We start from the raw sequence: 13924 nt of genomic DNA on the forward strand, positions 1-13924 counted from the left end.
TTCTCATTTTAAAATGTTATGTTTGTGTTATTATGGAATTGTTTATTCCATTGGTAGGAACAGATCCAAGTTTGTGGGCCTAAGGCTTAAACAACTTTAGGGAGCCCCCTTTTAAAACTGTGGAATAAAGAAAATGGTAAGAATATATATATGCCATTTTAACCTTTTTTTTTTTTTTTTTTTGCGGTACGCGGGCCTCTCACTGCCGTGGCCTCTCCCGCTGCGAAGCACAGGCTCCGGACGCGCAGGCCCAGTGGCCATGGCCCACGGGCCCAGCTGCTGTGCAGCATGTGGGATCCTCCCGGACCGGGGCACGAACCCGTGTCCCCTGCATCGGCAGGACCCCCAACCACTGCACCGCCAGGGAAACCCCCCATTTTAACAATTTTAAGTGTTCAATTCTGTGGCATTAAGTACATTCACATTGTTATGCTACCATCACCATTATATATTTTCAGAACTTTTTCATCATCCCAAATAGAAACTCTGTAACCCATTAAACTAATTTTCCATTCCCCCCTCTCCCCTGGCCCATAACTTTTGTCTCTATGAACATATCTATTCCAGGGACCCTATATAAGTGGAATCATACAGTACTTGTTGTTTTGTGTCTGGCTTATTTCACTTAGCATAATGTTTTCAAGGTTCATTCACATTGTAACATAATCAAATTTCATTCCTTTTAAAGGTTGAATAATATTCCATTGTATGTATATACTACATTTTATTTATCCATTCATCTGTAGATAGACACTTGGGTTGTTTCTACCTTTTGACTATTATTGTGAGTAATGCTGTGAACATTGGTGTGCAAGTATCTCTTGGAGTCTCTGCTTTCAGTTCTTTTGGATAATGGGATCTCTTTTAAGAAAAAAGATACAAAACAATGAATACAAATGTAAGTACAAAAGGAGGGACTTCCCTGATGATCCAGTGGCTAAGACTCCACACTCCCAATGCAGGGGGCCCGAGTTCAATCCCTGCTCAGGGAACTAGATCCCACATGCCACAACTATGAGTTCGCATACCACAACTATGAGTTCTCATGCCGCAACTATATAAAAGATCCCACATGCCGCAACGAAGATCCCACACGCAGCAACGGAGATCCCGCGAGGCACGACTAAGACCCGGTGCAGATAAATAAATAAATAAATATTAAAACAAAACAACAAATACCGGGGGACTTCCCTGGTGGCGCAGTGGTTAAGAATCCACCTGCCAATGCAGGGGACATGGGTTCGAGCCCTGCTCCAGGAAGATCCCACATGCCACGGAGCAACTAAGCCCATGCGCCACAACTACTGTGCCTGTGCTCTAGAGCCTGCGAGCCACAACTACTGAGTCCACGTGCCACAACTACTGAAGCCCACGCGCCTAGAGCCTGTGCTCCACAACAAGAGCAGCCACTGCAGTGAGAAGCCTGCGCATCACAACTAAGAGTAGCCCCCGCTTGCTGCAACTGGAGAAAGCCCGTGTGCAGCGATGAAGACCCAATGCAACCAAAAATAAATAAAAATAAAATTAAAAATTAAAAAAAACAAATATAAGTACAAAAGGGAATATTTGGAATAAGAAAAAAATTAACAAAAATATAAGTTTTTAAAAGCTGATAAATACAAACAACAAAAAAATCCAGAAAAAGTAACATGTTGTTATTAGCTGTGATAGAGCCCTGTGATACATTTTTTCCCCTGCATTTTTGGCTGCATACTCTTTATCATTTCTTCACAAGACAACAATTTTTTGTTGTTGTTGTAATAAATTTACCCATTTATTATAAGCTAGCAATGTTTCAAATGGTGGAGTCTCTACTGGAATTTCAATTCCTTCAGTCTTCTGATGGCTGATTTTACTGTGAGGGCAGGGGTGGTATTGTAGGTCCAGGCACCACCAGCTACCATTCATGAAGGAACCACAGTGCCAGATCCCCACAGCTTGTCTCTTCATCTTGGTTTCACCACAGAAGGAGCAAGTGTACTTGGTGTGCTGGCTGATTTCAATTTTCTTCACAATTTTCCTGAGGGAGGCACCATTACAGTCCCATATTTACTAACAGTTCTGACCTTTTTAGTGCATTTAGCCACATTACCACAAACTAATTCTGAGCCCAGAGAGCAAAACAGTTTTATAGTATCAGTATCTATAGAGAGAGTGAGAAGATAATTCAATCTTCCCTCTACCTTGGTTGATTGAAATTTTTTTTGATTATTAATAGTTTAAAATTTTTTCTTTCAGCCTCTTAACTAATGTGTGATTCCATGTCTCTAACTTTCTCTGCATTGTCTTGCACTGGTGGTGCTTCTCACCTAAGAGTGAGCCCCTTGGGGCTTCAGCCCTTTGATCTCCCTCCACACTGTCCCAAGTCCAGCTCCTTGAAGTACCTGGTCCTCCCCACTTCCTGAAACCTACCTCTGCCAGGATGGTCTTGGGTTGGTGAGTGAAACCAGGATCATAGTGGTCCCAAGCAGTGACTCATTTAGCTTTTTCTCCTTGGGGTCAAATATGTGGATGTGGAGGGACTGCTGACCATCTTGAGACTGCCACCAAGGAATAGAGGATGACCCCCAGTGGTCCATGGCTTCCACCTGCCTGAGACTACTGCTTGCTTTCGTTTTTCATTGAGGAAAACTGAGGGCCTTGGAAAGGAGCTTTTCAAGTGAGGGACTCTGCTTATGAAGTTTCCTTAGCCTCTGTGCACTGGCCAAGCAAGGGACAGTGGGTGACCTGCTTAGTAAGAAAATGCTATGCATGGAGTAGGCTATTTCCGATTCTTGAAGCCCTCTTCTTCTTCTTCATAGTTGAGGCCCAAATATCCTCAACACCAGGCTCAGTACACAAAACTCAAATCAGGAAACGTTTAAGTCATTCCAACATTCTGTGACTCAACATCGAGTTACCCTGGCTTCACATACCATCTCAATAACTGAAATCCTACATTCTTTGTGTGTCTTAAACCTTCAGTTGGGGAACTCATGCCTTCTCTTGTAGGTGCACTGCTTACAGGCACACAGCAGCACACTCAGATTCATGAGAGAAACAACCCAGGAGAACAGGGACTGAGACCCTGCCATTCATTCATCTGTCAAATCTTTGCATGCTAATTATGAGCAATGCATCATTTAAGAGTACAGGAAGATGGGAGTGTGTATCCCTCAAACGGTCCCCCATGTCTGTTAGATACCTTCCTGATGCCCGATGTCTGCTCCTGAGATCAAAAGTTTTGAGTCCCTGTTGCCATATATGGGCTCAAATAGAGACCTCTTGTGCACAGCCCCTTGGACACTGAGTTTTTCTGGAAGCATAGATGACCTCTTCTAGTATAAGCAGCTTGATGAGAGTTCCTAAATTCCCTTGGCTCTGGTGAAATAATTTACACTTTTTCCAGGCATATCTTGCCTGCCTTGGCTCCTGTTGAACCCCAACAATGACAATGAACAGGAAACAAAGAAAAATAACGAAGATATGTATTAACCAAATGTCACATGTAGACTGCATTTGGATTCTGAATTAAACAAATCTACTCTAAAAGCAAACAACCAAACAACAACAAAAACATTTATGAGACTATTAGAATACTTTTTTAAGGTGAGATGATGGTATTTTCCCCTTAACATTTTATTATGAATATTTTCAAACATACAGTAAAATTGAAAGAATTTATAGTGAACACTGTATATAACCACCTAGATTCTGTCTTTAACATTTTACAGTAAGTCCCCTACATATGAACCTTCAAGTTGCAAACTTTCAAAGATGCGAACGTGCGTCCCCATGTCCAATCACGTAAGTTAGTTCACATGTCTGGTGTAGATTGTCAGGTGCGTGCATCCTCTACAAGTGGTTGTGCTTTTGTGTACTTTATAGTACTGTATAGAGTACAGTAGTACAGTGGTACAGTGTCTTTATTTCAAGCCCAGGATGTCCGGAAGCAAGCCTAAACGCAGCAGTGATATAGCTGGTACTGCTAAGAAATGCCAAGAGATAACGATGGAAATGAAAGTGAAAATAATTGAGAGAGTGGAGTGAGGTGGACAGATGGTAGCCATCACTCATTCTTTTGTTTTTGCTATACGCGGGCCTCTCACTGTTGTGGCCCCTCCCGTTGCAGAGCACAGGCTCCGTATGCGCAGGCTCAGCGGCCATGGCTCACGGGCCCAGCCGCTCCGCGGCATGTGGGATCTTCCCGGACCGGGGCACGAACCCGTTTCCCCTGCATCGGCAGGTGGACTCTCAACCACTGCGCCACCAGGGAAGCCCCACTCATTCTTATAACATGAATCATTCCACCATCAGCACGAATCTAAAGAACAAGGACAAGATCACGGAACATGGAAGTCTGGTGTGCCGATGATGTCGACAATAATATCAGAGAAGCATGGAAAAGTGATGGAGGAGATGGAGAAACTTCTCAGCGTGTGGATTCAGGATCAGCATCAGTGCTGAGTCCTGCTCAGCTTAATGCCAATTCAAGAGAAAGCTAAAAGCCTTTATGAAGACTTAAAGAAGAAACACAGCAAAGAATCAGAGGGCGCATCTTTTAATGCCAGCCATGGGTGATTTCACTGTTTCAAGGCTAGAGCCAACCTTCACAGTGTAAAAGTAAGTGGTGAGGCAGCAAGTGCGGATATGGTAGCTGCCCAGGAATTTCCTGAAACACTTCGAGAAACTGTTGATGAAGGCACGTATTTACCCGAACAGGTTTTTAATGTGTATGAGACAGGACCATACTGGAAGAGGATGCCAGACCGAAGTTACATAAGTAAGGAGGAAAAGTTGATATCAGGCTATAAAGCAGCAAAGGTTAGACTAACTCTGTTGTTTGGTGGCAATGCTTTTGGAGATATGAAGCTGAAGCCTCTCTTAGTTTATCATTCAGAGGACCCAAGAGCCCTTAAAAACATAGCCAAGGGCTCTCTTCCTGTTGTGTGGAAGAGTTACCCCAAAGCCTGGGTTACAAAGGCTATATTCCAGGACTGTTTTTTCCGCCACTTTATCCTGGAGGTAGAGAAATATTGCTTGGAGTAGGATGTCCCATTCAACATTCTTTTGCTGCTGGACAGTGCTCCGGGCCACGCTGCATTCACGGACAACTTAAATCCCAATATCAAAGTAGTGCACCTGCCACCAAATACTATGTTGCTCCTCCAACCTATGGGCCAGGGAGTTATAGTGTATGCACATGGCTGATTCGCTTTGTTGTGCAACAGAAACTAACACAGTATTGTGAAGCAATTATACTCCAATAAAGATCTGTTAAAGAAAAAAGAAGTATTTATTTATTATAGAAAATTTTTTTCTGATGACCTTGGGTGTTTTTTTTTCCACATCTTTATTGGAGTACAACTGCCCCACAGTGGTGTGTTAGTTTCTGCTTTATAACAGTGAGGCAGCTATACATATACGTATATCCCCATATCTCCTCCCTCTTGCATCTCCCTCCCATCCTCCCTATCCCACCCCTCTAGGTGGTCACAAAGCACCGAGCTGATCTCCCCGTGCCATGCGGCTGCCCCCCACCAGCCATCCATTCTACAATTGATAGTGTATATATGTCCATGCTACTCTCTCACTTCGTCCCAGCTTACCCTTCCCCCTCCTCATGTCCTCAAGTCCAAGGAAATATTATTTAAAAGTCACACTTTTTGTCAGGCAGTAAAGGTGAGTGACAAATCAGGAACAACCCTGTGACAACTTTGGAAGGACTGTAACATCTACGAGGCCATAAAAAACATGGACATTGTTTGAAGAGAGGTTACGGCTGTCACCATAAATGGGGTTTGGAAGAACCTTTGCTCAAAGTTTGTTCACAATTTTTATGGATTTGAGGAGGTGAATGAGGAGTCCAAAGAGGTCTTCAGCAACTTAGTGACCCTCAGCGAGAAGCTGGAGCTAGATCTGCAAGAGGATGACTTCATTGAACTCCTTGCTGTGCAACACGAGGAGCTTACTAATGAAGACCTGGTGGAATTGGAGGCCCAGAGAAAGGACGAGGAGAGACAAGAGGAAGAAGTAACTGAAGAACTGATGAGATTCAGGATGCAGGAAATGGCAAGGGGATCTTCTTTATCTGAGGAGGCACTGTTAGTTTTTGATGCACAGGACCCAAACGTAGAAAGGTACAAGAAGTTTGCAGCAGTTCAGAATGCAATCCAGTTCTACCATGTCATCTATGATGAGAAAAAAGAGCTACTACCCAGACATGACTGGATCATTTATTCAAGAGGGTAGATAGAATTGAATCCAGCAAGGAACCAGAACCTTTGCCATCAACGTCAGGCGTGAGTGAAATTGCAGCTTGCCCTCCGTCTCCTATTACTGATGATCCTTCAGCTCTACCATCTCCCACCTCCTCTCCCTCCTCCAGTCAGTAACTCTCCTTGCCTGTTAACTCGATGCCAGCCCCCGTATGCCAGCTGTTGTACTGTACTACTGTACTTTTCAAGGTACTGTACTGTAAGATTAAAAATGTTTCCTTTATTTTTTGTGTTTGTTTTTTATGTACTATTTGTGTGAAGAGTTTTATAAACCTATTACAGTACAGTACTATATAGCTGATTGTGTTAGTTGGGTACCTAGGCTAGCTTTATTGGACTTAACGAACAAATTGGACTTACGAACGTGCTCTCGGAACAGAACTCGTTCATGTGTGGGGGACTTATTGTATTATACTGGCTTTTCTACATATCTATATATTTACTCATTTCTTTATTTATCCATTAATCCACCTTATTTTTGGTGCACTTCAAAGTAGTTGCTAGCAGCCAGAGCTCCCCAAGGCCTCCATAACTCTGCAGTGGGAAGGCCAGATGGGCAGAGCCCAGGTATTGCACTTTAGCTATAAAAGAGGCTAAAGATGATGACATTGGTTTTGTTTCTTTAACACAGACCAAAATAAGGGTTATTTAACCAAGCTGTCTCACCATGGAAATGTCCAACCAGGTGAACAGTCAGGGGTGTAGGGCTCTTCCTTTCTCATTCCATCATTTTCTGGGATACTGCCTTTTTGTTTATGGTGGGTAATGGCTCACCACTAGCCCTGCATCCAAGTTCCAACCAGTGGGAAATGAGAAACATATATATGCACAGACTAGGAGAAAGTTAGACTGAAGGAATGGGACATTCCTCTAAGATCTGGGGCAGTTGACTTTCTGGGTCTTGGGAACAAGACGTACATTAGGGGAAATGGGATCATGTCTGGGTAGCTGGAACCACATCCCAGAATAGGAAAGACTAGGTCATCCCGTCTCTGAGTATGGATCCCAGCCTCATGTTCCCCTGGAGAATTCTTTTCACATGCTCTAGTAATTGGGAATATTCTATGGTAGAATTAGCCCCTGGTTCTCTGGAACTCCTTAGGACGTGTTATTTTGTTCAGAAAACGGTTTCTGAGCTCCTTCGATGTACCATGCTTAATGCTAAGCAGTGGTATGAGATGATTATACTAGTAGTGCTGGTGAGTGCTTAGGCATTTTCCTATACTTACAGACATAAAAGCTTTAACTCAGAATAATGATTCCTTACATTTGTAAGGTGAATTAAAGATATTTCAGAATACTTTCATAGGATTTATTCTCATCACTTTGTAAGGTATTATCTTCATTATAAAATTAATAAACAGGCTTGGAAAATTTGCTGAAGGTCACACAGCAGAACTAGGACTCAAATCCATGTCTTTGAAATCCTCACTCACTGCTCTTTCCACTACAGCACAGCCACTTCTAGATTATTTCAGGAAGTGCCAGAAGTTTGCCTCTCCAGGTTGTGAAAGTCAGGCTATTCTTACAGTGCAGGAATATCACCACATGGATTACTTACCAACTGCAAAGTTAAAATGTACCTTTACAATTTAGAGTTTTAGCAGCCACCACTTTTACCAAGTGATCAAACTTAGTTTTATTAATAGTGGACAACCCGATATTATGCACACTCTGATATGATGTGATGCAATAAGAAGTGAACAATATATAATTTGTAGTGTGTTTTTACTAAAAAACACTTAACTTGAATCGAATCAAACCTCTAATTTCTAACATCTAGATCTAGTCTGAAGTTTACAGGAAATACAGGGAATAGTGGAACAAGTGAAATGGCACTAGGAGAAAACAATAGGCAAATACAGAATGTTGAACATTTTAACAAGAATCCTATCTTGGAATCTTTCTTTTTTTGAATTTTTGAATTTTATTTTATTTTATATTTTTATGCACCAGGTTCTTATTAGTCATCCATTTTATACACATCAGTGTATACATGTCAACCCAAATCATCTCCCAATTCATCCCACCACCACTCCCACCCACCGCTGCTTCCCCCCACTTGGTGTCCATACGTTTGTTCTCTACTTCTGCATCTCAATTTCTGCCCTGAAAACCGGTTCATCTGTACCATTTTTCTAGGTTCCACATATATGCGTTAATATGTGATATTTGTTTTTCTCTTTCTGACTTACTTCACTCTGTATGACAGTCTCTAGATTCATCCACATCTCTACAAATGACCCAATTTCCTTCCTTTTTATGGCTGAGTAATAGTCCATTGTATATATGTACCACATCTTCTTTATCCATTCTTCTGTCGATGGGCATTTAGGTTGCTTCTATGACCTGGCTATTGTAAATAGTGCTGCAGTGAACATTGGGGTGCCTTTGTCTTTTTGAATTATGGTTTTCTCAGGGTATATGCCCAGTAGTGGGATTGCTGGGTCATACGGTAATTCTATTTTTAGTTTTTTAAGGAACCTCCATACTGTTCTCCATAGTGGCTGTTAGGTTGGAATCTTGAAAGAGTCAATGTCATGAAAAAGAAAATGCAATCCCGGTTTTTAAAGAAAAAGTTACCAAAGCCATTCTTAAAGTGAATATGTTTTTTGCTTGTTATTATAGAGTAATTTTCTTAGATGTGATGATATTGTAGTTTTTGGGGTTTTTTTACAGGTATAGAAAGTTTATAGCTCAGCATTGCCAATATAGTTAATTTGACACCTTAGTCCTTAGCCCTACTTGCAAGGTGATTAATGGCTATACAGTAACTTGTTTTATTGTCATCAGCTTTGGCTCAGATGTTTAAATTCTTAAGCAACTTGGAAAGATTTTTCATTTGTGTTCTGTTTTCTTGTTTTGTGTGTGGGCATGGGTGCAGGTGGGGATTATAATAAAGAGGGGTCAGTTCAATATAATGAAGACAGATCAGGAACTAAACAGCTACTAAAATTTCATTTACTGGGACTTCCCTGGTGGTCCAGTGGTTAAGAATCTGCCTTCCAATGCAGGGGACAGGGGTTTGATCCTTGGTCAGGGAACTAAGATCTCACATGCCACAGGGCAACCAAGCCCATGCGCTGCAACTACTGAGCCTGTGTGCTCTGGAGCCTGAGTGCCACAACTAGAGGGCTGGCACGTCACAACTAAGACCCAATGCAACCAAGTAAATAATAAATATTTTAAAATTTTATTTAAATTTTTTTCATTTACCATTTCCTTACAAAATATATGATGGAGAATACGGCTTAAAGACAGATGGGAAAAGCCTCTTATTTGTTCATACTACTTTACTGTACTACTTATCCAGTCTGAGAATAACACCAAATTTACTTACTACCTAGGGCAAGGGTAACTAAGAGGAATTTTATGAAGTCCAATTAATTTTGGTTCTGAGATCTTAAATGCTTAAATTTTTGGAGTTCTTCAGATTAACTAAAAAAAAATCAACAACCAAAATACCCCAAAGATTAGATAAAAAGCAATTGGTTAGCCATTAACAATTATCCAACTCTTTAACAGATTAGGATTAGTTAGTAGGCTAATAGTCTGTAGACCAAGGCAACTCTTCTTAAGCAAGATGCTTCTATTAAGGAGAGAAAAATGATCTCTTAAAAACAAAACACTAGAGTAATGGAAATAAAAACAAAAATAAAGAAATGGGACTTAAAATGTTTTGCACAGCAAAGGAAACCATAAACAAGGCCAAAAGACACCCCTCAGAATGGGAGAAAATATCTGCAAATGAAAAAACAGGCAAAGGATTAATCTCCAAAATATACAAACAGCTCATGGAGCTCAATATCAAAAAAACAAACAGTCCAGTTAAAAAATAGGCAGAAGACCTAAATAGACATTTCACCAAGGAAGACATACAGATGGCCACGAGGCACGTGAAAAGATGCTCAATGCTCAACATCACTAATTATAAGAGAAATGTACCTTAGACATAGAGAATGGACCTGAGGACACGGGGTGGGAGGGGGAAGCTGGGGCGAAGTGAGAGTAGCATCAACATATATACAGTACCAAATGTAAAATAGCTAGTGGGAAGCAGCAGCATAGCACAGGGAGATCAGCTCAGTGCTTTGTGACCACCTAGAGGGGTGGGATAGGGAGGGTGGGAGGGAGGCTCAAGAGGGAGGGGATATGGGGACATATGTATGCATATGGCTGATTCACTTTGGTGTACAGCAGAAAGTAACACAGTATTGTGAAGCAATTATACTCCAATAAAGATCTATTTTAAAGAAATGAGTGGTCTAAAAATCATTCTAGAGCTATTTCTTGGGTCAGAAATAGGACAATGGACAACTCACTTTCCACAAACGTACCATTTTCCCTTGCTTTCCTCTGTCCCTCCCTACATCCTCCCTCCTCCCTCCCTTTGTTTTATTTATTTGAAAAATTTATTTATTTTTGGCTGTGTTGAATCCTCGTTGCAGTGAGCGGGCTTCTCATTGCAGTGGCTTCTCTTGTTGGGGAGCATGGGCTCTAGGTGTGTGGGCTTCAGTAGCTGTGGCGCGTGGGCTCGGTAGTGGTGGTGCATGGGCTTAGTTGCTCCGCGGCATGTGGGATCTTCCCAGACCAGCGCTCGAACCTGTGTTCCCTGCGTTGGCAGGCGGATTCTTAACCACTGCACCACCAGGGAAGCCCCTTTCTTTTTAAAAGAGAGAAGTTGGTTTTATATATCAAACCCAGAATTTTCATGTTTCCCAGTTTTGGTGCTAGAGATCCCCGAATTCCTTGAACTCATTTGGGAAGGTTTCTGAAGGTGCGCATTATAGTAAACAGTAGCAAAATACCAAACCACTTCTATTGCTAAAAAGCAGCTACTCCTGCTTGTGCTTTTAGAATACTAGTTGTAAAACAGCAACAACATGCAAAGTTGTGCCATCAATTGGGATTTGAGGTATTCTAAGGAAAAAACATTGTTTTCTTTAAAAACAGTCCAAGGCAGGATGTCTATACTCATATTGGGCAAATATTGAGTTTTGGGGGAAAATGTCAGAAAACATCCAAAAGGAAGACAATAGCATTATATTTAGTGTTCTAAAGGCATGCTTCAGGTAGTTAACTATGATTCTGGTAGGACCAACTGCTCACACGCACACACATAGATTTTAATGGTTAAAAAACCCTCAAATTTGTTACTTTATTTATTTATTTATTTTTTTGATGCACCACATGACATACAGGATCTTAGTTCCCCGAGGAAGGATGGAACCTGTGTCCCCTGCAGTGGAAGTGCGGAGTCTTAACCACTGGATCACCAGGGAAGTCCCTAGATTTGTTACTTTAGAAAAATAAATGCAGTGGATTTTCAGCAATATTATTGACTCTGATTGCTCAGTCCACACGTAAGTAGTAGTTGCTTTCTATGGTGATAGGGCTTCTCTGCACTAATTCCCATCATGTTGAAAAACACTAGGGCAGGTTAAGTAAAGACCGAACTGTTGCACAAAGGAAGATTTACTCATCAGATCCCACTGATGTGCCTGTTTCCTGGGCAACTTTCTTGGTGAAGCTTTACTGATTTGATTCAAAGTTTCCTGAGGAATTCAGCTCATGTCAACATCATTCTGACTTGACCTACCCACCTCTACCTCTGTATGGGTCTCTTGTGCTTTCTAGATTCCAGGAGCTGATGAAGGCCAACAACAACAAAGAGCCCAAGACGAGTAAGAAACATATACACAAAGATTGTTTCTCCATCTAACCCATCTTCTGTCTCAATAATTGTAACTGTTGATAGAAGACAGCATCTTGGAAAATGTTGCTGTTCAAATCTTTGTAGTTCAGATTGATGACCAGACCAAAGGGCCTTCCACCCATGGGCTCTGCAAGAATGAAGAAGTACTCAAAAACTGCCTGCCTCTGGGGCGGCACTACAGTGTTCAGAGGAAGAGCTGTGAAATTCTGGATGTAAAACTGGTAGTCCTGAAGATAATGGAATGAGGTGTCTAGAGATTCAACAATAAAATCTGGTCTGTTAAAGCCTACCAGGAACTTCACAATGTTATCTGCTGGAAACTCTCCTTTCACCAACAGGATGGTTGTATCTGCACTCGGTGAAGCTTCAGGTTCACCCGATACATCTTCTTCCTCTTTATCTTCGGCCAAATATGAGGGTTCATCATCTTCCACCTCTGCTTCATCGTCATTTATAGAATCTTCCACTGTTTCTTCATCTTCTGTAAAATCTCGAGCCGCTGCCAATGAGCCTCCAGGATCTCCTCGGAGCAAGAGGCTGGCAGGGAACAGCAGCAGGAGAAGCAGCAGCAGGCGGGGGAGGGACTTCATGGAGCCGCCGCTCCGGCGTCCAGTCCCTGTCCGTTGTAGTTTCATAGCATATTGTTCTTATTCTGTGGAAATGCATGCTACAGTATTTAATTATGACATATCATGATGTAAAGTATTAGTTATGAAACGTTATGATGTCTGCAACTTTCAAGTGGTTCAACAACTTTTATAAACACACACGTACATACACATATACGTACATACATACTGGGAGAAAATGAGCAGAAACCGCAAAATGGTAATAATTGTTTGATCTAGGTGGAGGGTATACAGGTGTTCACTGAACTGTGCTCTCAACTTCCCGTCTGCATTAAAATTATCCTAATAAAATGTTGGAGGGGAAAAACACGGCCTCTCCTCGCGGAGCCGCCTCGGGTCCGAGAGGCCGGGGGAGCAGGTGGGAAAGCCAGCAACGCCCTCACCCCGACCAGCGGGACCAACCTCGAGACTCCATCTGGGCATGCTCAGAGGCTCCGCCGCGCTCGCCCCGCCCCTCGGGGTACGTGAGCGCAAGGCGCAGGCGCCCGGCTCCCGGCAGCCCGCGAGACGCCAGCTGCGAAACGCGGCGGACGCTTGAGCTGAGGGGTGTCTGCGAGGATGGAGCCGTCGAAGGTGGAAAAGTTCAGCACCGCCGACAGGGGAAACGGGCTGCGCGCGTTGGCGCCGCTGCGCCCCGGAGAGCTGCTTTTCCGCTCGGATCCTTTGGCGTACACGGTGTGCAAGGGGAGTCGTGGTGTCGTCTGCGACTGCTGCCTCCTCGGGTACGTACCTCCCTCGCCCACCTGAGTCCAGAGCAGTGCGGGGTCCGGGGTGCTGAGGGCGTGGCGGGGGGCTGGCAGCCCTCCCCGGGACTCCCCCTGGCCGTGGCTGCACAAGGTCTCGGCGGTGCTGCCCAGATGCCCAGCCCCGCACTTCCCCAGATGCGCGGCTCCCGGGGGCCCCTCGCAGCTGACAGACTCCGCTTGGCCGTCCGTCCCCTGGGCTGCCTCGGCGGGGATTGGAGGGACCCCAAGCGCAGCCCCTGCATCTCTGCAGGGCAGAGCTGGACCCGCTACCACCCCACCCCGCCGTAGTAGTAACTGGAGAGAGCCGGTGGGCAGACTTAAGGGGAAACGTTGGGCCGTGGGTAGTTTTGCTGGGGAACAAAAAAGTCTGTGTCTCGGGCGATGAGCTTCATTGGTGCCGTTGTGGAAATCACAGTTGGCGGAGGTGGGGGTGAGTGGGAGCACGGATGGTGTAAGTCAGGCTGACAGCCGAGGCCTCGCCAAGAAAGTGCGGGGCTCGCAGGACGCGGAAGAATCTTGGTGTTCACGGAGCACTTCCTGTGGTCCAGGTTCTGTTTGGCCTGGGATACAAAGATG

General features: G+C 43.5%; 1 protein-coding gene and 2 pseudogenes across 1 annotated transcript in view; 1 reads left to right on the forward strand and 2 right to left on the reverse strand.

The window, feature by feature from the left end:
• Positions 1 to 1811: 1811 nt before the first annotated feature.
• On the reverse strand, positions 1812 to 3305 carry LOC132476045 (large ribosomal subunit protein eL43-like; annotated as a pseudogene).
• An 8357-nt stretch (positions 3306 to 11662) lies between these two features.
• On the reverse strand, positions 11663 to 12563 carry LOC132476048 (translocon-associated protein subunit alpha-like; annotated as a pseudogene).
• Positions 12564 to 13089: 526 nt separating this feature from the next.
• SMYD3 (SET and MYND domain containing 3) overlaps positions 13090 to 13924 on the forward strand; it is a 721692-nt gene continuing 720857 nt past the window's right edge. The window contains exon 1 of the mRNA XM_060088378.1: positions 13090 to 13324. Coding sequence (XP_059944361.1) covers positions 13161 to 13324 — 164 coding nt within the window. The 5' untranslated portion in view covers positions 13090 to 13160. The remainder of the gene's footprint in view (positions 13325 to 13924) is intronic.

This window comes from Mesoplodon densirostris, chromosome 2 (assembly GCF_025265405.1).
Source record: "Mesoplodon densirostris isolate mMesDen1 chromosome 2, mMesDen1 primary haplotype, whole genome shotgun sequence".
Taxonomy (NCBI): Eukaryota; Metazoa; Chordata; class Mammalia; order Artiodactyla; family Ziphiidae; genus Mesoplodon; species Mesoplodon densirostris.